Here is a 26,206-nt window from a genome sequence, read left to right as displayed (position 1 = left end):
GGCTCTGGGATGACTCAAATGTTGGAATTAGCCGGGGTTGTCAGCCCACCTGTATGCGGTCTTCTTACATGGCCTGAGATCCTCGTAATATGGCAGCTTCAGGATAGTCGGACCTTGTACCTGGCAGCCCCAGGCTCCAAAAGTGAGCATCCTAGTGAGAAAGGCAGATGCTGCATTGCCTTTATGATCTAGTCTGGGAAGTCACGTAGCCTCACTCCTGCTGAATTCTGTGGGAAGAGGCAGTCACAAGTCGGCTCAGATTCAAGGACAGGAGCAATAGATTCCATCCCTCAATGGGAGAAGTGTCACTGGATTTTATGGCTCTGTTTTTTGTGTTTTGTTTCTTAAACCACCACCACAGGGTACACAGGTCCAAGGGAAGTACAAGAGAGCATACTGGAATAATTCCTTGCTATAATCAATGACATATTTGTTTTTAGTCGGGGCACTCTGCCTTGCCAAGCATAAAACACTCATGTCTAAACAGTGTTGAACATGAACCGGATTTGGTCACGAACAAGCTTGTCTTGCTTTTTCCTGAAGAGAAATGCTTGAACTTTAAAAATCTTCTTTGGCAGTGTCTGCACTAGCATCAAAACATCTGAGAGATGTTGAAAATTCTGTAACCTCTCCAATTGCTTGTGGGTCATAAAGACCTGGCTTTACCTGCCAAGATGGGGGGAGGGGAACAGTAAACAGCTCCAGCTCTTTAAGGATTGGATTTTCAACCTTTCTTTTAAGGTTAAATATTTTTAATGGAATTAAGTCTGGGTCCTGTAGAAAGCCTCTGCTTAATTTTCTTTTTAAAAATAAGTTTCCAAAAGCCGCTATAATTTATTTATTTTCTTCACTTATGCAGCTTAAATTATTCAGGGGCTGTGTTTTGGTGCTTAATTGGGCAAAGCATTAATGACCCTGGTGAAAATGAGAGGGTTTGGCTGGGCTGGTGTCAGGCCTGTTCCTGTTAGATTCTATTTTCTGAAACAGGAGAGTTATTTATTTATTAAAAACTATTGACCCAAATAAATTGTCTGAGATTCATTACTGCACCACCAGGTGGGACCCTGGGCTTGGGGCATAAAGTGACCAAGGCCTTACATCATCCCACTCACAGGTTTTTGAGCCTGGTCTTAAAGGAACATGTGCCAATAACAAGTCAAAAATAAAGGGTACAGCCTGAACAAATTTGGAGATTTGTATTACTACTTTGGTGACAATCGGTTATTTATTACTCAGAGGTGATGGTGAATAAAGCTTTTAAAAAAATCAGATCACCAAAGCTGCCTTTTCTCATATGAAACTATTTTTCATTGCTTACTTTTCCTACAAAACAATGGTGTGTGGGAAAAAGATGGGATTTGGAATTAGGCAGACACTAATTCATATTCTGCATAATTATGTGAATGTAGATAAGTTACTCAAACTTTCTAAGCCAGTAATCTGGTTATAATAAAACTGGAAAAAAAATACATGCTGTTGCAAGGATTAAATGAAATGTGGAATGTAAAAGCCCCATTGCAAAGCCTGGCACCGAGTGACACATTAGCTAGTGGGTTGCTTTACCTGCTTTCTGCATCTGCAATGGCCCAGAAGAAGCAGAGGGCACAGCAGTGCTCCACACAGATGACGTGGACTTGAAACTCTTGTGGTCTGAGTATGTCCAAGGCTGAACTTACTCATCTTCATCCCCTCAGCGAGGTTGGTAGCTTTCTCCCAAAGGAAACAGTTATGAGTGGCATTTCAGAGACTTGGGAAATAGGTTTAAGAGGGAGACATTTTTATATTTATTGGATGTTGACTATGTGGCAGGCAACGTACTGAATATCTCACATACATTTTCTCATTTACTTTTTGGAATGACCTTGTGAAGCAGGTGTAATGCTTTTTAATCAACCCCTCCCCAAAACATAGTGGCTTAATACAACCACCATTTATTATTTCTCATGAGTCAGCTGGGTGTGGGCCAGGCTTGGCTGATCTTGCTGGGCTCGTTCATGCATCTTGTGGTCAGCAGGTGGGTCAATTGCTGTTGACCAGCCTTGGCTGGCCTTGGGTGCCTGAACAGCTCAGCTCTGCTCCTTGCAGTCTCTCAACCTCCTGCGGGGAATGCTGGGCTTGTTCTTATGGCAGTGGCAGGGGTCCAGGAAAGAAAAAGGAAGAAACATGCATGTTACGGTCCTATTGGCCAAAGCAAGTCATATGGCCAAACCCTAAGTTGGGGTGGGAGAGTATATCCAAAGGGAATGGACTGAGGGAGACATGAACAAATGAGTGCCATTAGTGCACTTCATCTCCTGCAAAAAGCATCATTATACACCTATTTGTAGGGGAGGAGATGGAGGCTAGCAGTACTGGGTCGCTTGGTCACTGGACTGCTCCCTGGTACCTCTCTGTTGTGTTCTTTCTTGGTGGTCTACTGTATAGGGTGGGGATGTTTTCCAATCAGCTGTATTTCCTCTTCTTTATCATTATTTAGTCTGTGTTTGAAATTTCATGTAAAATTTTCAGGACTAACCAATTGGTCCTAATGAAACTCTGTAGAATGATATCAAGGGACAGTGCAGGTAAGTTACTAAGGTAAGTCTAATGATTAGAGAAAATGAAAGAGAGGCAGATATGTAGTTGGATGGAGTGCAAATGGAAGAAAATGAGACAAATTTATATTTCTCGTGTATATGCCGGTTTCCTTGACTTTGCCTGGGTCAGCTTCCCTTTCTCCGTGCCATCCTTTCTCAATTGGATCCCAAATCTAAAAAAGGCAAGATTCTGGTGTTGGCCTAGGCATTTATTAGCCCTTTGATCTTGGGCAAGGAAGTTACCTAACTTACCTTCTTTCCTTATGTGTGAAATGATAATAATAGCACAGATGTTGGTTGTGTAGGTTAGAGGAAACCTGCAGGTGAATGCCGTGCCTGGCCTGCGCCCTACTGCAGCCACCACAGTTCACTGCTGCCCCCTCCCCCAACCACTCCTAAGCACATCTTTGTGCCTGGAAATGCAGAAGAGTTGGCCTTCACCACTGCATCGGCTCTGGGTGAGCTGCCAGGGTGGTGCAAAAAGGCTGAGCAGCGTGAGGGCTGTTAATGCATTTTATGGCTTTGTTGAGCACCCTAAACAACAGTTATTAATTATAGGATGCTGTTTAGACACTGTTGCAATATATACATTTTGTTAATTGATTTGTATAGGCTCATATCTAGCAACATAAAGAATGTGCAGGACCATAACATTTACAAAGCATTGTAATTGCCTTTTACTGTGCTCTCTTGCTTCTCAGATAGGAAACAAAGGCTGTAAGAAGAGGACAGACAACTCTTTTTGGCCATTGGACCCCCAGTATCTAATGAAGTGCTCAGTGGCAGGGTAATACACCGTGTCTAGGTGCTCAGTAAATGTGTTGAATCAATGAATAAGTAACTTTTGTTTCTCTATTTCTCTATCTTATTTCTTTATTCTTTTTTATTTTTTTTTAAATTTTTATTTAAATTTTATTTTTGGGACAGAGAGAGACAGAGCATGGCAGGGAGAGAGGGAGACACAGAATCGGAAACAGGCTCCAGGCTCCGAGCCCTCAGCCCAGAGCCTGACATGGGGCTCGAACTCACGGACCGCGAGATCGTGACCTGGCTGAAGTCGGATGCTTAACTGACTGCGCCATCCAGGCGCCCCTTCTTTATTCTTTTTTAAATGTTTATTTATTTTTGAGGGAGAGTGACAGAAAGTGAGTGGGGGAGGGGCAGAGGGGGAGAGGGACAGAGGATCCCAAGCTGATTCTGGGCTGATGGCAGAGTCCCATGTTGGGGTTCCAATGCACAAACCACCAGATCATGACCTGAGTCAAAGTCAGATGCTTAACCCACAGAGGAGCCATCCACGTGCACTTCTTATCTATCCCGTATGAACCTGCAATTGTGTGTGAAGTTTGCACTACATATATGCAAATATGGCCAAGATTTATTCTGAGCCATTAGTTAATGTTAATCGAGTACTTTTATGAACCTTGAGTGGCCTTGGGGTGGTGGGGGATCATCAAGACATGCACAGCCCCTGCTCTCAGGGAACTGATAATTACTCAATGGCATGAAATGTTGCAAGACATGACGTCAGGTGGCATGGTCTCAGATATATGGGAGTGACAACAGAAAGGTGGTAACTTCTTGCTTAGGTACCATACTGCAGGGAAGTTTATGTCCCCACTGCTGCCTCTGCAGGCCCAGAACCCCAAGTTTGCTTTTCGGATCTGGTCCATCAGCCTCGGAGAGCCACAGCTGCACCTGCGTCTCCAAGATGGTGCGGAGTCTGGCCATTGCCTTCCAGGTCCACTGAGATTTACCCTGCCTGGCAGGTCCAGAGCAGCGCTCACGCTCTCCAGCTCTCGCGTGTGCCTGGCGCCCTCCCCAGACCAGGCAGCACGAAGCGTCCAGATGCCTGGCCAAGGGCAGGACCTGCAGCACACGCGCCAGCCCCTCTCCACACGGATGTCAATTCCAAGGGCGTGGCAGGGCAGAATCCCCTGCGCCCCAACAGACGACTCGCAGCCTCCAGTGACCACTTTCTGAGGGGGCCTGCCATCCCCCGAGACAGTTATTTGGGGAGACGGAACGGGGGCGCGGGCGGCCCGGCTCCGCGCACCCGCCCGCCGCGGTCCTCCGGGAGCCGAGTCCTGCCTGGAGCACCAGCGCCCAGGAGGGTGAGGACGCTGGAGGAAAGTTGGGGGTCGGAGCCGCGGAGCCGGGAGCGCGGAAGCCGGGCCGGTGTCCGCGTCTCATGAATATGCAGGAGCCACCTCCCTCCCTCCGTGACGTCACGGGCCGTCCCGGGGTGAGCGCCGGAGCCGCTCCGGGTCCGCGCCAGTGAGCGCGGCTGCTGGCGGTGAGCGAGCGAGCGGCGCGGCGGCGGGCAGCTGAGGCCGAGTGCGGCGGCGTCCGAAGCGCACCCAGCAGGCAAAGCGAGGCGGCCGCGGCCCGGCGGGCGCCGGAAGGCGAGAGCCGGTGCGGGCAGCAGGCGGCAGCGGCAGCTCGGCGGCGGCGGCGAGGATGTTGACCGGGAGGCTGTGCTGGGTGCCGCTCCTGCTAGCTCTGGGCGTGGGGAGCGGCAGCGGCGGCGGAGGGGGCAGCCGGCGGCGCCGCCTCCTCGCGGCTAAAGGTGGGTGCTGGGGAAGTTTCCTCCTCTCGGAGGAGGGAGGCAGGGCGGTCTGACGGGTGCAAGCGCGGGGACCCGGGCTTATGCTAGATTTGCACGCCCTCCCTTGCTGCAGCTAACCCCGGCTTCTTGCGCCCGGGATCCCCGAAGTGAGCTCCCTGCACCCCGAGAGGCTCCACCTGCAGACGCCGGCCCAGCCCTGGGCGGGGTCCAGGGACCGAGGAGAAGGGGAGGTCTGCGAGGTCGGGACAACTTTGGGGACTGTCTGGCGGGGTGGACGCGTAGTGCGGGCTTCGCGGGCCCCAGCCCACGGACAGCTTGAGCAGGGCGCGGGCGCCGGGAGAAGAGGCAGTTGCCTGCTCTCGCCCTGAGGGAGGGCATCGGCGGGGGTGCCTTCAAAGGAGGGAGCAGAGTGTGTCTCCAGCTCGGAGGTGGGTGGTAACTTGTAGGCTCCAGGGAAGGTCCCCCGGCTCGCCCCAGTTTCCCCCAGGGCCGCTGTGACTCTCCTGGGAACGCGCGCCCTCCGGGTGGGCCGTGGAGTCCGGAAGAAGTGCAGGATGTGACGCCCCCCACAGCCTCTCCGACTCGACTCCGCTCCGGCTGGAGCCGGCCGAAGTGCCCACCCGGTGCAGTGGGAGATCCTGACCTCCCCGCTGCTCCCTCCCAGACGGAAGCAGGGTCCGTGTAAACGCCCGGCGCTGTTAGAAGACTGTAGGCTGGCGAGCAGGGCGTACTTTGACAGCTGTCTTGGTGCGTGGAGACAGCGCTGGGTTGGGGGCGACCAGAGGGCGGATCTGAAAGAGAAGGTCACATGCGGGCAGGACCGTGAGGGGAGGGGCGAGGGGAGAGCGGAGAGAGAGCTGGGTGGCGGTGGGCTCTGGGGAGGTGGTGAGAGAGCTGGACTGGAGCGCCCAGCTTAATGATAACTTGTTGATTCTTAGCGCTGTTGACGAGGAGGGTGTGCGCTTGGCTTGGGGGCTGTGGCCAAATTTGTCAGGTAACGAGGAGGGGGGCAACGTGGTCCCTGGAATCTTGTCTGACCATCATCAGGGGGCGGAAGGGTTTGCACCTGTAGATAAACAGGCTATTAGAGGCAACCTGATGTGCAAGCTGGCTTTGAGCTAGAGCTTACCAGTGGCTCAGGGAGGGAGTGTATACCAGGTTTAATTACTCTTGGAGGGTGAAGAGAGTGAGAGGTAGACGGTTTGCCGCCTCTTGACCTCGGGGATGCTTCTCCCACAACTTGTGAGCGATATATTTGAGAATAGAGTTTCTGCTTATTCTCTAACCTTACATTTTTGGTGACATGGTTTTGAAACTATAATCAGACATGCTGGGTTTTTTGTTTGTTTTGTTTGTTTGTTTTCAGCCCCCTCGTGTATCCTTGAGAAGCAGTTTCTTTTTGGGGAAGACAAGGAAAAACTCATTATGAAAATTTCTCAAAGTGTGGTAAAGGAGTCGCTGATAGGAATCATTCTGACAGACTGTTGTTTTGGTAAAACCAAGGAGCTTCCAAACCTTTTGCCCTCCTTCCCCCATGTAGGCACTTTGTTTTAAACAGGCAAATGACATGTTTTTGAAGATTTTTCATCATTTTGTAGCAGAGCAAATGGTATATTTATAAGCAGATGTCTGCAAACGGGGGAGCTCGCAGCAAGTAAGGAAAAGGGAAAAGCTTGTTTTGGTAGAGGACGCGGTGTGCTCATGCATTGTGGAGTTCTCAGGTCAGAATAGAAAGCTTTGCAGAGATAAGAGAGAAAGATGAAAAGGAAAAAAAAATCCAGACTCCCAGTGATTCACGTGTATGTGTATAATTATGTGCATTTGAACCAATACTTTTCATCTTCCTCACTTAGAACATATTCATTTGGTGGTGAAAACAAGCCATTTGTCTTTCTGGTGTAAAAAGTTGATTGGCCCTGGAGGGGTCAGGGTTGCTGTGCGAATCCCCCTTCTTCCTTCTTTCCTGTTCCAGCCACTGGGGGGCTGCAAAGAGCGCTGTTAGCTGCCTCTTTTTTTTTTTTTTTAAAGACAAATGTGTAATAGTTGATCAAAACAGAGACATTTATTATGACACGTTAGTTGTTATTTACAGGACTGACTTTCCTTATTACAATGCACTTGTATTTTATGTTTCCAAATCTCACAGATTCTCTGAAGAACATGTGAGACAATAAAGGTATGCTTCCTACTGCCAGTGACGTTGCTGTTTTTAAGGTTCTTATCATTATTACTCCCATCATTGAAAAAGAGAAAAGTCAGGAAGACGTGAAGAAGATGGAACAAAAAATAGCTTTCTTCCTGAATACAATTCTGTATTCATGTGTAGAAGAAAATTGGGAGCATGGCGTCACGCTGCCTGGCAGAGTTGAACGCACCCTTTGGACAACTGTCTGGAAGCACGCCTTCCCAGCTTCGGGCTCCTGTAAGATGTTGTGTCTGTGTGCACAGCTCATTTTGCCTTTGCATTCCTTGCTTCTTGCTGCAGAGAATTGAGGAGCTAATTCTCCACAACTATTTGGGTTTTTCCCCAAATCACTCAACTTTCAGTGCAAACGTATTCCTGATTTCTGAATTAATCCAGTGGCCAGGAAGTTATTATAACTGGTTCCCTTTACCTTTCTATATCTTGGCTATTCAAAAAAGAAGAACACTTCTTAGATTCTTTGAAAAGACCAGATTCCATTCATCCTGAATTGGCTATGGTTACTGGACTGGGATATGCTCATGGATCCTCTGGATTATGTCTTCCGACTAGAAGATCACTTTCCTCAGCCTAATTCCTTCAGTTACTTATCACACAGTCAGGCTTAGACATGGCCTCCTCTAGGAACCTTTCCCAACTGGTCTCCCAGGCTGGTCACCCCCAGAAAACTGTGGCTGTCCCTCTAGCAGGCCTGGGCTCCTTGTCTGGCCACAGCTCTGCTCTGTGAGCCCTGAGGGCTGGAATCTCCTCCTGACTCTCCCTGTATCTCTAGGGCCATGCTGCTGCCTGGTCTCCAGGTATAAGTGAGCTGTCAGTAGGGATGGGTTAGTGACTATACCTGTTTGCGATTAAAGTGCTATCGTTTCTTGATTGAGATGTTTTAGATGTTTTCTCCTCTCCTATATAAAGTGAAAGTTGGGCTTAGAGAAACCTGGGTTCCAATCCTGGTCCTACTGCTTCCTAGCTAGATAATTTAGGGTAAATTTTCCTTATCTATAAAATAGGGATACAAAAATCTACCTTGCACAGTGGTTGTCAGGAGAGGGCTTGGAAATCATTCATGGCGCGTAAACGGCAGTAAATACACAGTGACTAATTATTTGTCACTTAAACACTAGGTTCTGACATTTGAGGTTTGGTGAAATCCCCTTTTTGACCTCTTGGCAATTCATTAGCTTTGTTCATATCTTCTCTCAGCTCAACTCTGTTCTGTGTGTGTGTGTGTGTGTGTGTGAATTCTGTGTGTGGAAATACTGTATATAAATATAAGTGCACATTCATTCACATTTGGCTTCAATTGTGAGAACATTTACCACTTTCACTAGTCTCTGGATGCCTTCGAGGCCAGGGACCCCTTCTCATTCATCTCAAAAGCCCTGACACTTAATGCAGGGCCAGCCCAGAGTAAGGACTCAGCAATGTGTGCTCCATAAATAAATAAACATGTCTCCATGGGCCGGTTCTGAAGGTGTGGGGGTTCTGGTCTGTGGAGGAAGAACTTCTGTGGTTGATTTGGACTGTTAGGAGAGTTCCCTGCCCTGTCAGCACTTTCTTCCCAGGTGTGCTGTTCCAGGAAGCAGAGAACCATTCTTGTTTTGCCTAAGGCAACCTCTCTGATGATGCATATTTACATGGAAGGAGGTAACCAAAGGTATGATAACCAAATGGCAGCTTGAAAGAGATTATTTGTATTATTTGTTGTCTGGCCCACCACTAACTGGACCCTGTCGAAATATTTCTGTTGGCGTGATAAATTTGAGATGGACCAAGAGAGGACTGGATCAGGAGAAGGCTGCTGAGCTCCAAGACACATACTAAGTAGGAGAACAGAGGGTCACCATCTTAACCAGTTGGGGCTGCCGTAACAAAAATCCTGTAGACTGGGTGGTTTATAAGCAACAGCAATTTATCTCTCAAGGTCTGGAGCCTGGAAGTTGCTCTCAGGGTGCCCTCAGGGTCAGGTTCTGGTGAGAGCCCTTCCAGGTTGCAGATGGTGGACTTCTCATTGTACTCCACAGGGTAGATGGCAGAGAGAGGAAGCAAGCTTTCTCCTGACTTTTACAAGAGCACTATTCCTATTCTTTCGAGCTCCGCCCGCATGACCTCATCTAACCCCTTTCATCTCCCAAAGGCCCCACTTCCTAATGCCAATACGTTTGGGGTTGCGTTTCAACATATGAATCTTGGCGGGGGTGGGGGCAAACATGCATCTGTAACAGTTGTGCTATGAGCTTTGCGGGAGCATCAGGCAGAAGGCAGGGGGGACACTGGTCTGAGAAGGATGCCTTGGGTGAGAGGCCACTGTAAATATGCATGGGCCCTGTTCTTTAGCCTTACCAGCCAGTAGCTACTCCTCAGTCTTCTGTTATTCTCTGTGAGGGGAACAAAAAGATAAAGCAAGTTCCAGATATCAAAGAGTTCACACTCTGTTTAGGGCAAACATCACACATGACATGAACTATTGGAGAACTTCATAGCTGACAGGAAAAGGGTAGATTGTGCACTACAGACATCAGAAAAATCTTGGAGGAAAGGAAGAAATTGGCAAGGATGGGAGAAGTCAGGAAAGATTTATGGAGCAAATGAAAGGAGTTTTGATGGGTGAGTAGGCACTGGGTAAGCAGATAGGAAGGGGCAGGACAGTGAATGCAGGGTGGTAAGAATGCACATGATTGGTACACAGGCAGGAGTGAAGAGGGAGCTCAGCCATGGCCAAATACATTTCTGCATAAGGTTACAGAGCTAATAAAAGAGCGAATGTTTATTGAATGCACACTATGTGCCAGGCACTATTTTTAGCATTTCACATGTCCGTTGGTTTGTTCTTAACCCTAATCCTATGATGCAGGTAGAATTACTGTCCCATCTTACCAGAGGAGAAAATTGAGGCCCAGAGAAGCGAAGTAAATTGCCCAAGGTCTCACAGCTTGGAGACTGTGGAACTGAGATTTGAACCCAGAACAGTGTCGTTGACATGGATTTCCCATATCACCAGGCTTACCTACCAGCATGATATGATGTCTACTCTGGGGAAGGGTCTGAGTGAGGTCAGAGAGGCTCTTGATTCCCTGAAAAGGCATCTCCTCAGTGTCTGAGAACATTTGGGTATCACTACAAATTGCTGAAAGAGTCAGTTTCTCTGGAAGCCTCATTCTCTGATTCACTTTTCCATGAGGAGTAAGCATAGCTTCTCTCTTCTGGTCCAGACAGCTTGAAGCCTTCCTCACTTCCTGTCATGCTTGACCTCAAGCAGAGAAGATAGCTGTCTGCATTGCATGGTCTGAGATGTGCTTGTCGGGGTCTCCTGCATTAGGAAGAGCTCCCTGGCTGGTCTTTCGTTTGGGTTAAGCATGGCCCTCTTCTGAATCCTTTTGTAAGCATGCAGGGTGAATAAAGGATACCACAAGCACTTTCAAGTATATAGATATACTTGAAGGCTGGACACTGGGGAGAAGGAGGGAGGATGCTGAAGAGTGGGTGTGGCAAGGGTGGGAGGAGATGGTATAGATGGAGTAGCAGGTACCTGACTACTCATAAGGCCTCCATTTCTTCTAATGTCATGGGATGATTATACGTGTCAATTGTTCTTTTCACAAATACCCATTTTATAGGTTAATAAAGGAACCCCATGGGGCATGCAGCAACAGAGCCACCAGAAAGCAGACCAAGGGGACTTCCAGCTTGTGATTGGTTATGATCCAGCACCAGAGAGCCAGGTGATGTCACTCAGAGCCCACTTCTGCCTCTTCCTAGTGGTTTTCTAATCCTTGGAACAGGCACTTGTTCTTAGGCATTCTTAGGACCTTGCTTGTCTCCAGCTCAGTGCCTTCTGCTTACATTAGTCCTCCAGGAGTATCTCTGGCCCTGACCAATTTTCCTTGTAGCTCATCTTGAGCCCCACTCTGAGACTCACTCATTGTCTGCCCCTGCTCTAGGATGTTCTGGGGTACCACCAGCCCCATGTATGCCCAAACTTTCTCTCCAGGAATCTGCTGCTTACTCAGTGGCCTCCATTTGGGTAAAGGGTACCTCTGTGCACTCACCCAAGTCAGAGGCCCAGGAATCCTCCAGCATGCTTTGCTCTCCTCCTCCACCACACCCCATCCTTCATCGTGTCCAGTTGATTCTTCTCATAAAGATCTAGAACCTTCCCACATCTCCCCATGCCCATTGCTACTGCCTTATTCAGCAAGTTTTGCATATGAAAGTGCTAAATTTTAATTTGGCCCCCTCCTCACCCCTTCCCTCACACTGCTGTCAGGATGGGTGATACCAACTCCAGTCCCACCAAGCCTGCAAGAAATTCCATCCCAGTCATCATGAATCCATCCTTCACTATCCTTGCTAGGGGCTAGTAGGGTCCCTGGTAGGTTTTGAGAATAGCTTCACACTCTTGGAATTGCTTCAAGTTTTTGTCTCTTGCAGGCTACCACTTGTGATGTCCACTGTCTGGACAGCATGGCCCCTTGATGTCTCCAGCTCTTGACTTCCACAGGTAGCAGACTCTTTGCTACCACTGGGGCTCCAGCGCTGGAAATCCAATTCCTGTAACACGATTTGTAGCCATTGAACTGGGGTGGGAGAGGGTGCGGTAGGGATAGGAGAGGGAGTAGGAGACCAGTTCCTATTCTGGAGGAAACCAGTCCTTTTCCCAGGTCTGCCTCTTCCATCTCTACCATAACCCCTTCTAGCAGCTCAGATATTCTTAGAACAAAAGCTAGGACAGGACGTGTCTGTGGAAAACTTATGGCTACACTCTTGCAACCCAAGCCGCCTCTCAAGTGAAGATTCATGAGGGCCCAGTTGCCTTCTGAGAACAGGGAGGCTCACCCCTGATGATGGTTGCTCTCAAGATAGTTCTAAGCTCTCCAGTCTTGCATCAAAGTTGATGGTTTTTCCCCTCACTTCTCATCTGGCCTCCTCTCAGGAACTTTCCAGAAACTTCCAGCCATCAAATACAAACATCTAACAAGAGCTTACTGTGTTTCAGGCAGAGATCTGGGTGCTTTATAGGTATTAATACTCCTTCAGCCCTCTAGCCACTCAATCAGATGTGTGCTTTTATTATCCGCACTTTAAAGGTGAGAAAACCAAGGCCAGGAAGGTTAAGCTACTTACCCAGTTCACCCAACTAGTAAAACAGTAGAACTGGGAATTGAATCCACCACGTCTAGTTTCAGAGTCTACCCTCTCCTCTCTTGTGTCAGTGATTCTCAGCACCCAGTGTTGAGTGGGTTGAGAACCACTTAGGACAATTGTTAAATAACACCGATGCCTGGAACCCACCCCCAGAGATTAGGCTAGGATCTGGGATTTCCTTTAAAGTTCTCAGGTATTTCTGATGCTCAGCCAAAGCTGAGAAACACTCCCATTGGCTGCTAACAGTTTCCCCAAGGAACCCTTTGTTTCTTTACATGGGTTGTAAGGCTGCTTCCAGGTGGAGACCTTGTTCCTCCATATTTTACCACTTTTAGTTTCCCTCATCAAAGTGCCTGTTGGCTTCCTACATCCCTAGGCAGACTGTGAGCCCCTCAAGGGGCAAGCATCCTGGCCATGTCTTTGTGCCCAGTGGCCAGCACTGTCCAAGGTCCATAGTGAATGCTGAGTGTGGAGGGGGCCGGGAGTGTGTGCCAGGGTGATGCCACCCATGCTGGCTGTGAGGCCCTGAGGGCTCTGCCCTTGCAAATTTCTCCTGCTGAGCGCCCCTTCCTGCTCTAGGTCACTGGTAGGAACTGCTCATCAGGCCTCTCCCCTTTAGTTATCTATCTTTCCAAACCAATTAACAACACTCACTTTGTAAAAGTTGAAAACACTCAGCTCTATAGATGAGTCGGGAGAACATTAACCCAAACGTATGAGGGTGTCAAGTCCTGCAGATGCCGTTGGAATTCTCACTGAGAAAGGCTATAAACGCCATTCTCATTGCTTCTAAAAATGCCTAATTGGCTGAAATTTGACTTAAATTTTGCTGATTAAAAAAACAAAACACACATCATTTTTGTGACTTCTGCTTTGCTTTCCCATGATGTCTCTTGTAGTATATAGTTAAATCTGCAGTCTTCAAACAAGTCTGACAGGGGTCACTGTAGAGAACGAAGGAAAGCCTTGTGACCTGGACCCACTGATGAGTGCGAGGTTGGGGGGCAAATCACTCACCCCTTTGGGGTCTGCTTGAGTAGGCCCTCCTCTGCCCAAGAAAGTTCTGAGTATCCACATGGAAGTGGATCACAAAAGAAGGTGATTGGATCTAAGAAATTTGTTTTGAGACTTGGGGACTCTCCCAAACAAAACCCTGCGTCTTTCTCTTTTTACACTGCCTTACCTCTTTAGTTAAGTATATTTTCAGGAGAAGTTTGAATTTAGTGTTAAGTCCCTTCCCAGCTCTTTGATGTACAGCCTGCATATGTCACACAGCTGGTGGTCACCATGGTTACCCAGGAATGCAGCAGCTGCAGGTGCATAAATTTTCAGGGAAGAACCAGTCAAAACTGTTAATATTATGTCAAGCTGATGTGTCATTTTCCAATTTGCATGGATAACTGCATTGCAGCAAATTAATTAAAACAGATAAATGTTAATCTAATGCATGTCTCCTTGTAATTAATGAAATATAGCCATTACAGGGGTGTTTGATTTATGATTTTAATTTATAAAATGCTGAATTCTCCTATAAAGTTAGATATAGTAATAGGAGAAGCTGACCCATATATAGCATTAGGAAAAATAATCACATTTCTATAAATTAATCACTCTCTAAAAGGATATAGTTCATTAACACCATGAACTGAAAGTGTTAGATGTAAATTAGATTAACCTTTTTAGTGACACTTCCATTTATATTGCGTATTCTCTTCAAACCCAAAGCACTTTACATATATTAATTCAATTAACCCTCCCCAGACCCTTGTTAAGTAAGTACATATATCAAAGTTGGAAGGGAGGAGAAATGAAACCCTTCAAAGATATTGAAATCCTGGTCTTAGGATGCATTATTTATGATTTCCTCTGCAGAAGTACAGTTTATCCTGGACTTATGGAGCTTGAGAACATGGGTGGGTATACAGGCTCACTCTCTGGGCTGCCACAAAACACTTAGCATGTCGCTCTGTCCCTGAAGCCAGAGACACTTCTCCCTGATGCTCAGGCCACATGCTCAAAGGAAACTTCTATGTATTTCATCAAAGGTACCCCAGCGATCCTGGGTTTGGCTGTGAACAGGGCATCTCCAAGTAGGTGTGGGTGATGAGAACTTAGTTCTTCACTGAGGCATCCATTGGGTCATCTTCCTCTGGGCTGGGCTGTCCCACAACCCCACCCTTGACCTAGACACTAAGGATGGGGCAGAGAACAAGATCTTGGGATGTGAATGGGAGAAGAAACAATGAGTGACATGGAAATTGAGTTTACCCTTTCATCTGGGGTCTCTCTTCAGGACTGCCTGGGTGGGTGGTAGAGACAGATGTCCTCTCACTTGCTGGGAGAGAGCTCGAGGCCCTGAGAGAGGAAAGATTTGTTCACTGTCTAGCTGAAAGATGAAAGTTTCCTGAGTGAGGATCTGGGTCTTCTGCTGCAGTTTGTCACCAGGAATGTCCCATCAACATGGGGGCCATGCCTATGTGCAAGACTTACTGTCTTTGCTCCAGTCCTGAAGGCAGGCACACAGGGGAGAGGACAGGGAAGGGGGCTTGCATTAGGCAAGCTTACGGAGCATGAGGGATGGAGACTCTAAGCATTTGCTTAGCTTGATTGAATGGTTGTTTGAGGTTCTGAACGTTTATTTTTCCAGCTCTTTCTGCTTCAAGTTCTCAAATCACAGGTGCTCTCTTAGGGGCAGATTCTCCCTATATTCCACACACCAGACCCTTTTGAAATGCAGCTCATGTCAGGTAACAGCCTGCCCTGTAGCTAGTGGTTCCAAACCTACCATGGGCAATGTTAACCTGAAGGGATGAATCACTAATGGTTAGACGTGAAATAGAGTGGAGAACAAGTTTGGAGTGTGGGAGATTCTTTTTCTTGCCGCTGGAGTTGGAAAATCACTTACTCTAGTCCTTCAGGCTCACATGCAAGGGCAAATTAAGCCCACACAGTCCTAGAATCTCAGCTCATTGTTCTCTGCCAGAACTTCTTGGCACGTAGCTCTTTACTGCAAAGTGCCCCAGCTTCTTCCCTCCAGACCCTGTCTGGGAGGGGTGAAGAATCAGGACTAAGAGCCAAGAGCCAAAAGACAAGCCCCCACTCAGAAATACACAGAAACTCTGGGCAATGAAAGAAGTATTGACTTTGTATTTTAAGAGACTTCCCTCTCTCCTTCCCTCCTTCCCTCCTTCTTCCCTTCCCTCCTGCCTTCACTCCTTCCCTCCTTGCTTCCCTTCCCTCCCCTCCCTTCCCCTTAGTTCCTTCCTTCTTTCCTTCACTACCTGTTTCCCTCCCTCCCTCCTTTCTTTCACTTTTTGGTGTTGTTTTTATTTTGCTTGTTTTTGTTTATGGGAGATGGATGGTCATTTGGAGTAGGAGAGGAGGCTGAAATTATTCATAATAGGAGTAGAATTTCAAATCCAAGACCTAGATTTTACCTTTCTGGCTTTTTTGTTGGTAGTTTTTCTAAAGGGAAATCAATGATCTCTGCTTTATTGCACCATCATCAGAGATATCAAGATGGTTATATCTTGATTGATTATTAATTTTGAGACTTTTTAGTGATTTTGTTTTTTTTTTTTTTAATTTTTTTTTCAACGTTTATTTATTTTTGGGACAGAGAGAGACAGAGCGTGAACGGGCGAGGGGCAGAGGGAGAGGGAGACACAGAATCGGAAACAGGCTCCAGACTCTGAGCCATCAGCCCAGAGCCCGACGCGGGGCTCGAACTCACGGACCGCGAGATCGTGACCTGGCTGAAGTCGGACGCTTAACCGACTGCGCCACCCAGGCGCCCCTGTGATTTTGTTCTTCTAATTGGATATCATGAATACAGCATTTTTATTTTATTTTATTTTTTCCTCTTTGAACAACCCCCTGCCTCCTTCCCACCCTAATTTTCCAGTAGTTAAATCCCAGCCCTCCTACCTAGAGGAACTCAGGTCAGAGACCAGCCAAGGATCTTTGCTTGAAACTTTCACTTTTTCTGGAGTTTTGCTTCCAGACGTGTCCTACCACCTCTTTGTTCTGGAGCCCAGGGGCGGGGGGAAAGGGAAGAGATGACAAAATTGTCCAGTCAGCCTTCAGTACCTCTGTCATTCCACCTTTTCCCCATCCTGTGATTGCTCTTTCTGCTTAACCCCACCCCTCTGGGGTGTCTCTTATCAAGACCTTAGTGGCACTAAGTTCTGCTTTTGGAGGTAGAGTTTGGCAACTCTCGGGAGCCACTCTTTAAAGTACTATGAATAATAGTAGAATCATCATCATTTTCATCTTACTGTTTGTTTTCTTGATCCAGTGGAAAATGTGAGAAATTATCTTTGGAAAACTTTGCTGCTTCTGTTGCCTGGAACTACCCACTCTTACTAAAGACTGAAGACTTGCTATGTAGCCACATCTTCAAAACAAGTAACCTGGTTCACACTTCCAACTAAATGGGCTCCTATATAGGAGTTTGGGGCCACCATGACTCCTGCCCCAAATCTACAAGACACTGGTGCCTAGAGCTACTTACATTATCTTATCAGAGAGGAAGCACATGTGACTTGCCGGGAAAGTAAGGTAATGAGACATGATGCCTGGTCTCGTTTGGTGATGTTTGCATTTATAGAAAGAGACAGTGCAACTCCACCCATAGTGTTAGACAGTCACAATTGGTGGCATTTAAGACAGCCTGGAGGGTGTAGAGAATGTGTGAAGCAGGTCTCTGTCATGGTGTGATATCGGTTCCTGTGCCCAAATTGTGTAGACCCTCCAGGGATGAATCTATGAGACATACCTTCTGGCATCTAAAAGTTGATAGTGGCTGGCCACAGATCTTTGGAAACTGGGCTCCTCCCCATGCTGACTGCCAGTGGTGGTGGGTCTTGAGTGCCTTCTCAGTCTTGGGTCCTCGTGTGAGACAACCTGATATTTAGTATGGATAGCTTCTGTGGCTATGGGTGACCCCAGTTCCATGCCTTGTGGGCCTTCCTTGTGCCTCTGTGTTGGTTGCTTCACACCATGCCTTATCTGCTGCTCCACTTTTGCCCTGCCTGGCAGTCTGGCAGCACCCCTCAGTGTGGGCACCTTTTCTGGGAATCCATCCGTTTCCCCCTGGCCAAGAGAGGTATTCTTCTTGCCCCATTACGTAGCTGCTGTACAGACTTCCGCAGTGGCACTTATCAGATTGTATTGTTATTTGCTTGCCCGCCCCTCACTAAACTGTGCAGAACTCAAAGTCAGGGTCTATGATATCCCCATTCCTGTGTTCCCAGATGTTTAGGGTGTAGGGAGGGTGGATGAGTGTTGGCTAGAGCTCCCTGGAAGCCACCTCTTTGCCTTATGTGGGATGCAGGCTTGGGATGGAATTTTCCTTGTTAAATCCTTCTCCTTCATCCTCCTGGGTCCCCAGTGCCCTTCTTCCCAGTGCAGACACACCCAGTGCAGAGTAGGGCTGGTGGGGCAGGATGATTTGCTTAGGAAAGGCCAGCATCACATGCTGGCTACTGGCTACCCCTGGCATGTGCTGGTGCATTCCAGGATGGGGGGTGGAGCCAGGCTGGAGATGGGTGACCTTCTGGGTGTGAGGCAGGTAAGGGGGAAGCCAGATGGTTCAGGGCCTTGTACCTCTGAAGCTGATGATGCTGGGGTCCATTGCCAGAGTGTATCTTCTTCTGGGATAAGTAATGTAAATTAACTTTCCCATCAATGAAATGACTTAGTCATAAGTTCCATCTTTGTAGCATTGAACATTTGGGAGAACATTTTTTCTGTCACTGCACTGATGAGGAATTTAGTTGTGGCTATAGACTGCTGTGGGTCTAACACTCTCCCCACCACACTCTTCTGTGTCATCCTGGGGATCCTGCGTGTTCCCATCTACATTCTATTAAACTCTAGATTGTAGAAATCCTACATAATGTAAAGCATGCTTTCTTTTCCAAACAGGTCATTAAAGGCACTTTGCAGTTTATGATGTCAGATGCATGGGTATGTAGAGGCAAGGATGAAGTTTTAAGTAGAAAAGCTTTGTCATCAGTTAAAATGGGACTACCACATGGGATGAGGCCCATGGAGTTTTCCCACCACAGCTAGGGAAGCAGGCAAGCAGGAAGAGGTATTGACTTCCAGCTATGCTGAGATTTCTAGGCCGTGTGTGTAGTCCACAAAAAAATGAGCAATTGGGAATCTCTCCAAAGTCAAAACATTTACTTCTGGATCTAAGGATCTACTGGTTCAGTACTGAGCATTAAAGCTTTGACACTGTGCACAGGGAAACCCCACCTTCCCCAGCCAGACCAGAACCTAGAACTTCTGAGGCTAGCATTGGGAAGGAGAGCTCCTGCTCCCCCCCGCCCCCCAGGGATGTGGGGTGTGGGGCTGGTGGCTAACAGCTCTGACTCTGATCCTGATGTCTCCCTTTAAGGGGTAGGGGTTTTTCTGTGGATAATGCTGCCACTCACTGTATGTTCTGGGGACCCAGACCAGATGGAGATACCCTCATCCTGGAGCTCTGGCTCAAGTGAGAACATTTCCCTGTATTCCCACACCAAGAATAGAGCTTGGACCCAACAGAGTTTTACTAAAGTCTCAGGGTCCATAACAGGGAAGTAAAGCGAAAGGATTATGAATCCAGACACTGCTTTTCATCCCTGTCAGAACCAACGGCCTTTTTACAACAAATATTTTGTAGTGCACCCATTGTTATCCTGCAATGAAATTTACTGATACTATTACCTGCTTGTATACATAATTTAACAAATCAATGTAATGCCTTAACTGAAATATAAAGGAACTCAAAGGAAAACGTATATTAAAATAGTATGTAATGCCCTGGGCCCAACTCTACTGGAGAGAGTAATGAATTAGATGCTTGCTGTGAATCCCACAGCTATAAATGCACATGAATCCATGTGTGTTGTATTGGCAGTTCAAATGTCATGGGCAGTATTGGAGTGATGTGTTGTTTAGATATAGTGAGATATTTCTGGTGAAGTCCTGAACAAGAAAAGTATGCTCTAGCTTCAATTTATAGGGTGGCTGTATTCCTGGAAAACTCAGGGTTTATTAAAGCTCTACAAACAATATTTAGCTGACTCATTCCAGGGCTACTGGCATAAGGAAGAGACTAGGGAGCTCTAGATGATGTGTTGGGGGATATTCAGCCCAAGAGATACCTGGACACCTGCAGTTCACGCACTCACTCACTCACTCACTCACTTACTCACAAATTCCCAGATCTAGGAGACACCAAAGATGGATCCCATATGTACTTACAGGTTGACATTGTCTTAAAGGGTAGACAATTTCTGGAACTATAGTCTTTCTGGGTACCTTTTGGGGGAAAAAGGGAAAATGCCACCTGGACAACTGAAAGAAGTTGTCACATTTCACAAGAAGACCTTCACAAGAATAAGGCTTCCCAGCGAGGCATGTTGGAATACCGCATTAAGCCCATCAACCATGTACTGGAACATTATTTAGACCAGTGGAAGAGAGGGCTGCTGCTTTGCCTTGAGTTAAGTATAGAGATATCTGCTGGTCCTTCCCCTCTTCTGCTACTCTACTCCATAATCACAAGAGCAGGTGGGAGGGGAGGGGAGGGAGGGGAGGGGAGGGGAGGGGAGGGAGGGGGCAGGCCACACTGGGCCCCTCCATCAGAGACTTGGTAATGCCTTGCCTTTGTAGGGAGGCGGGGAGAATAGATTTTTGGATCAGATAGGAGATTGATGTTAAAAATGACCTGGATTGAGCCTTGGGAACTGAAAGAGAGTGAAAAGCTGTGGAATGGGCTGAATATCCTTGAGGCAGTTCCTACCCAGTGGGAAAGAGGAGGTTGGACATAGCATAGTTGGGGGTGAGGGGCCAAAAATACCATCATTTTGTGTTTATAACCCAATGGGTTAAACTCCAACAAAGAGGATAGAGTACTTATTATGGTCAGTATGGATATTTCAGAGTTAAAACCCCGTGTTCTTGGATGGAAAATTCTTCCTTAGTGTTCTCATTGATAATGTAGAGGATGAGCGTTCTTTATTGTGTTGTTTTTAATCCCTAAGTGTCTTATTTTTCACCCTCCCTTCACATAAGCTTGAGGTGTTACTAAGAGAGAGGCTGAATTGCCAAAGAGAGTTTCTGTAACTTTGAGATGAAAATGCATTTTAATAGTTAGATTTCATAGGAAGTGGTATATTCCCTTAATAAGTAGTTCAGTGACATTTGGTAGTTCTGTAATATTTGACTTGGAGTGGAGTTTATAAAAATTTCAGCCCAACAGTAACTTCAGGGCACTAAGGGATGTATGTATTTCTGAAATGAGAAGACCTGGTTGACATTCTGATTCTAAAATCAACATCATCTCTTATGCGTCACCATATTTTCAATTATAATGGACTATAAGCTGTGAATTTAAAAGCAGCTTCCCAGCAAGTTCCCGCACAGACCCAGCTTGTGTGGAATAAAGAGCCTGGGTGGGAGGGAGAGTTCTCACGCCCACTCTTCTAACTTAACTTACTAAAATGCTTCCTTCTCTGAGGCGGCTTTGGTTCTACCCCACCCCCACCACACATTGGTTCCTTGGGGATTTTCTTGAAAGTGGCATCTTTTCTAACTTCATGGGGGAATTTGCATCCTGATTTGCCTGAAATGGTTGAACTTGGGAAAGGTAAAATCATGGCAGTAAAAGCCTGAGGTTGTATAAAATACCTCTGACAGCTAGACAAAAGTATTTCTAACAGGAAACTTGGGGATTAAAACAAGTGTCTAGGGCATGGTGTTCTGTTATCTCTTTGGCATTTCAGGATGAGTTCAGACTTTCTCTGCTTACTTGTTTCCCATTTCAGCATCATCTCACTCTCCAAGTTAAAAAAGTGCCCTAAAAGGATTATATCAGGTTCCAGGAGTTGTAGTCTTTGGCAGCAGTTAAGGTCAGGGGTTACCCTTAGGCAGTCCTAGGATGCAGGGGTTTTGTGGAGTACTGTAATTTTTTTTTCTTTGCCAGAAGGCTCAGAAGCAGACCTCTATGCACCGGCGGGTGGTTCCAAAACCATGCCTGTGATGACCAGCCCAGGATGAAGAAGGGCCAGCTCTTTTCCCTATCTACCCCATTCAGCAGGACTAGAGGAATAGAACAGCTATTGAGTTAGGTGAACCTACAACCATTGGCTTGGAATTAGGCGCTCCCTCCCCTGAGGGGATGGCACTCCAGGCTGGAGGTTATGGCAGGCCTTGACCCCCCTCTTTAGCATGTGTTGTCATCAGACTCAATAAGATGCAGGTTGGATAGAGAGACTGAACAGTAGCCGGGGATGTGTGGGGGAAGGGGATTTATGTGGCCGTGGAGGATTGTGATAGACACCATCAGTGCCCTGCCCACATTCCCTCTGCTCCTGCCATTTTCATGCTTTCAGTCCCTACTTCCAGCACCAGTGGACCTTTGCCTATGGCTTTTTCTGGCTACGAGACCCTTCTCTTTCTGTATGTGTGCCAGGTCCGAAGACCAGGAATTAACACCCACAGGAATGGTCCTCCACCAATGACTGATGGGAGTTGGTGGACCAGTACCCTGGCACCCTCACCCCACTGGTGAGAGAACATCTGCAGCCTTTCACACAGTTCCCTCAGGTCCCTGAAGCCTGGGCTCCACTTGCCCATGGTGGTGACTTTCTTCCATCCTTTGTTCCTGAGTCACTGCTCCTCTCCCCTACTGGTCTTTCCTGACATCACCTCCCAGATAAACCACCTGCACCCAAAATCCTGGACTCAGGCAGGGCCTGCTTCTGAGGGACCTCAAACTGAAAGCAGGAGTGAACAAGAGAAGGTATTTTGTAGGGGATGTGTGCTGTGCTCTTTCTGGACTCTTCCTCTACACCATCCCCGGGGGTAAGTCTTAGATTTCAGGATCTGAATGCCTGAGGGGGGGGGGTGGTCCTTGGCACATCCAGGCAGACTTGCTTGGCAGGTCTGTGTTCTCGAGGGACATTTGGAGGATGCTGCTCACTCCCACCTTGTGTCTCCCTTCAGTGAACGGTCTTCCTGCAACAAATGCCCCGTGCAGTGCTCTACAGCTGGGGCAGGCACTGGGCCCGGCAGTGGTGGCAGCTTTTATTCTGGGCCCAGGACTCTCAAGGCTCCTTGAGGGCAGGGTGGCCCCCAGCTCCTTCCCCAAGATCTGGGCAAAGGTACATCCCTGCCCTCTTGAGGTGACAGGAGTTGAATTAGGCTGAGTGCCTGCAGCACACAATCATTCACGTGTCTGGGGGAACATCTGGTCTCTGCTCGCAGCCAGATTTCTCGAGTGTCTATTTTCAGCATTCTCCCAGAGCACCTATAAGTGAATTTGCAAAGCAGGTACCTCTGTCTGTGGCACTTCCTTCACTGATGTGGAACAGCTGGCAGAAGTGAAAAACCTCCCCCCCTACACTCACCTCGCTTGCCCACTGGTCTGAATTCCTGCTGTCATTCTGTTACTTCAGGTGAGGCCCTGCAAAACCTGACTGATACAAATTCTGCCCTTTCTCTGAGAGAGTTAATGTGCTAAGCCATTGTCAGCTGAGCGGTTTGATGTGAATTAGTCCCTCAGCTTAGCTTCGGTCACATGGCCTGGCTCAAGTGCATGGGATTTAGCATTTTTTAATTTTTTTGACAATAGAATGACTTTATTTCAGTGGTGAGTGTTATCAGCATATAAAATGTATGTAAATAGGCCATTTCAGGTGCTGAACACAACATCTGATTTATTTAAAAAGTTCTCTTAATTCTGAGTGGCTGACTGATGTGTGGTGTATAAATAGCATATGGATCCTGGTGTATGGATTGGTGTATTGGTCCTGATTACGCCACTTAGAATCTATGTGATCTTGAAAGAGTTGCTTAACTTCTCTGAGAATCAGATTTCTCATCTCTAAAATGGGTATATTAAGTCCTATCTCAAGATGCTGTTATAAAGTGCGCCCAAGGACATAAAACATTTGGTATACAAGAGTCTGGTGTTCTGGTTATCTTCTGCTGCCCAGCAAACTACCTCACAGCTTACTGATACAAGGCAATCATTTTATTATGCTCATAGATCCCCTGGCTCAGAAATTTAGATAAAGGGGAGGGAGGGAGGATAGCCTGCCCCTGTTCCCTGATGTCGGTGGTCTTGAATGACTGGGAATTGGTTGGGATCACCTGGAGGTTTCTTTATTCGTGTGCCTGGGCAGGTAAGGCTCAAGGTCTGAGCTCAGCTGGGGCTACTGACCAGAGCCTGAACACAGCCTCCACTGTGGTTCGGCTTCCTGCCTGCGTGAAGACCTTGGGATGGTCATACTTCTCACCTGGTAGCTCAGGGCTCCAGTGCACAGAGTAGAAGCTGCATGGCTCTCATGGACCCAGCTGGACCCCTCTCCTGAGTCATCTAGGAACAGGTCCTTCTCACCTCAAGGGTGACTCTCACTAGATGATTCTTCCCTGGTTCTGTTTGTCTCTGACTTTGGCCTTCGCCAGAGCGGTCATGGCTTTCCCATGGCCCAAACAGGAAAGGATGGGGGATGCCTGTTTCCTAGGCACCCTGTGTGGGGGTGAGGGCAGGTGCAGCATGCCTGGCAGCATGTCCTCTGGAGGACAGATAGGTCCCTGTAGGAGGTTGGACCTGAAGGCCAAAGGGGGGTGTGGTAACAGTGGTAAGACTTGGGGGTTAGTTGTCCTTGTCCTAGAGACTTTATACACATCAGCTCACATCACCCTCACAGGAGCCCTGTGATGTGCCTCTCATAACTTCCCCATTTTGTAGGAAGAAGCTGAGTCTCTAAGCTTTAGTAAGTCTGTCAGCACTGGCCTTGGGACTTGAAGCCAGATCTGTCTGACTTCAGAGCCCGTGCCCTTAACATCGCTGTGGTATGCAGCATCCCACTGGATGACATATTTTCCTATTTTATTCTCTACTGTGCATTAATCATTTTCCCTGACTCCTCTTCTGTACTCACTGAGGGCAAGAGTATGTCTTTTCCTCTTCTATTCCCCTCCTGTGCACATGGGAGGCCCTCAGAAAATAACACTGGGGCTTGGCAAAGAAGCCACCATCTCTTTTCAGGGGCCCAGCGAAATGATGGTCTTGTTAGCCACACAAGCTGGGCTCGGGTGGGTTGAGAGCAGAGAAGGCATTGTTGCTTATATCCTAGTCTCCAAAGGAAATTTTGTTCTAGTTTATTGTTGAAGTATGGGTTTTGAAATTGAAACACAGAAGGTCTACTAAAGGGATGTCCTATTTGGAATGGGCTCTCTTTTTTCCCCTGTTTTCAGGTTAAAAGCAATAACCAGGAAGCAAACAGAATGAAACCCTCTAAAGAATATCCTGAATGGCTCTGACAGGTTAAAGCTGCTGGATAAATGTGGAATTTGCATGACAAAAACCTGAGCACAATGCTGATTGTCATTCACCAGTAATAGCATTCCCTGAAAAACTAAAAATCTTAATTAAAAAAAAAAGACCACATAATTTATATTTGCTGATAAGTGTCCCTTTGCCTGAGGAACTTCTCAGACTAGACTCTTGCTCTCCCCAAATTGAACTTCACCAAGGCTGGATCCTTCCTCTTTGACTCCTCACCCCCACTTCCTCTTCCTGGGTTTGGCAGGCTGCCTAGAGCACAGGAGGCTACCGGAATGATTGGAAAGACAACTCTCTGCCCTCAAGAAGACGTATATTTTAGTGAGGAAACTAATGAGCTGACAGATTAAAATATTAAATGGTGATTCTGGACAGGGGGGCAACACAAGCATTAAGTGAGGCTGGAGTGTCAGTGCTGGTAGAGTTGAGGAAAGGTGAGGAGGGAGAGGATGCCTGCTCTGAGCGGGAGTAGGGGGATGACTGCCAGCCACAGCTGACTCTTAGAGCTGGGGCAGACAGTTGTTTTGCCCTCAAGGTCAGCCCCACCTCCTCTGGCTGTAGGACTGGGTGTCCTCCTCTGCTCCCTACCCACAACCTCCATCCCAGATCTGCACTGGTGGAGAGAGATCAAGTCTCCTCTTCTGCTCATCTGGGATTTTTCTGTGAAGCTTTACCTTTCTCCTCCCACAATTGTGCCTGCCCTCACTCTAACCTGTATGTACCTCAAAAAGACTTCAGGCAATCCTTTTTTTTTTTTTTTTTTTAATTTGAAAAACTGAGTTTGCCTACCAGATAGTGGTGAGGTCTGTAAAGAGGCAGAGCTCATGTCTGAATTCATCGATGTTTCCCAGCCTGGTAACCAGTTGTCAACTGGGTGAGGGCACAAAGGGTTGAATGGATGTTGATTCAAACAGATGTCTTGGAGTATGTGGGACTCTGAGGGTTCTGGAGAAAGGAAATGGTGTCAGTGAAAGTCCCAAAGTCAGGAGAGAGCATGTGCTGTGTAGGGTACATGCTAATACCGGCCTGTTTGCCACAGGCTTCCATATGAGGCCTGGGAAGAACAGCACCCCCTTTCTAATGTTGGGCTCTAGGGTCCTGAGCTAGCGGGGCTGGGCTAGCATAGGAAACGTTCTCAGGCACAAATGGTCTCAGGAATACCACAGAAGCTCATGTGTCAGACTCATCAAAGGCAAGCACTTTCCCTTGTTTTTCTGGTTCTTTTTTCCTGCTGAGTTACTGCCTGTGAGTTACTTCCCATCAGTGGGGGACCCTGTGTGTTTGATGTTGATCCACTCTGCAGATGAGGCCAGGGCCATACAGAGACAGGGCCTAGTGAGGGTACCAAGGCTGCTTGGTCTCCTTCCCAA

General features: G+C 47.4%; 1 protein-coding gene across 1 annotated transcript in view; it reads left to right on the top strand.

The window, feature by feature from the left end:
* Positions 1-4,872: 4,872 nt before the first annotated feature.
* The window catches only part of CLSTN2 (calsyntenin 2), a 608,534-nt gene continuing 587,200 nt past the window's right edge, over positions 4,873-26,206 (top strand). Inside the window, exon 1 of the mRNA XM_043595270.1 lies at positions 4,873-5,145. Coding sequence (XP_043451205.1) covers positions 5,037-5,145 — 109 coding nt within the window. The 5' untranslated portion in view covers positions 4,873-5,036. The remainder of the gene's footprint in view (positions 5,146-26,206) is intronic.

This window comes from Prionailurus bengalensis, chromosome C2 (assembly GCF_016509475.1).
Source record: "Prionailurus bengalensis isolate Pbe53 chromosome C2, Fcat_Pben_1.1_paternal_pri, whole genome shotgun sequence".
In the NCBI taxonomy this organism is placed as follows: Eukaryota; Metazoa; Chordata; class Mammalia; order Carnivora; family Felidae; genus Prionailurus; species Prionailurus bengalensis.
Note: the sequence above shows the minus strand (reverse complement) of the source record. Positions and strands in the feature narration are given on the sequence as shown.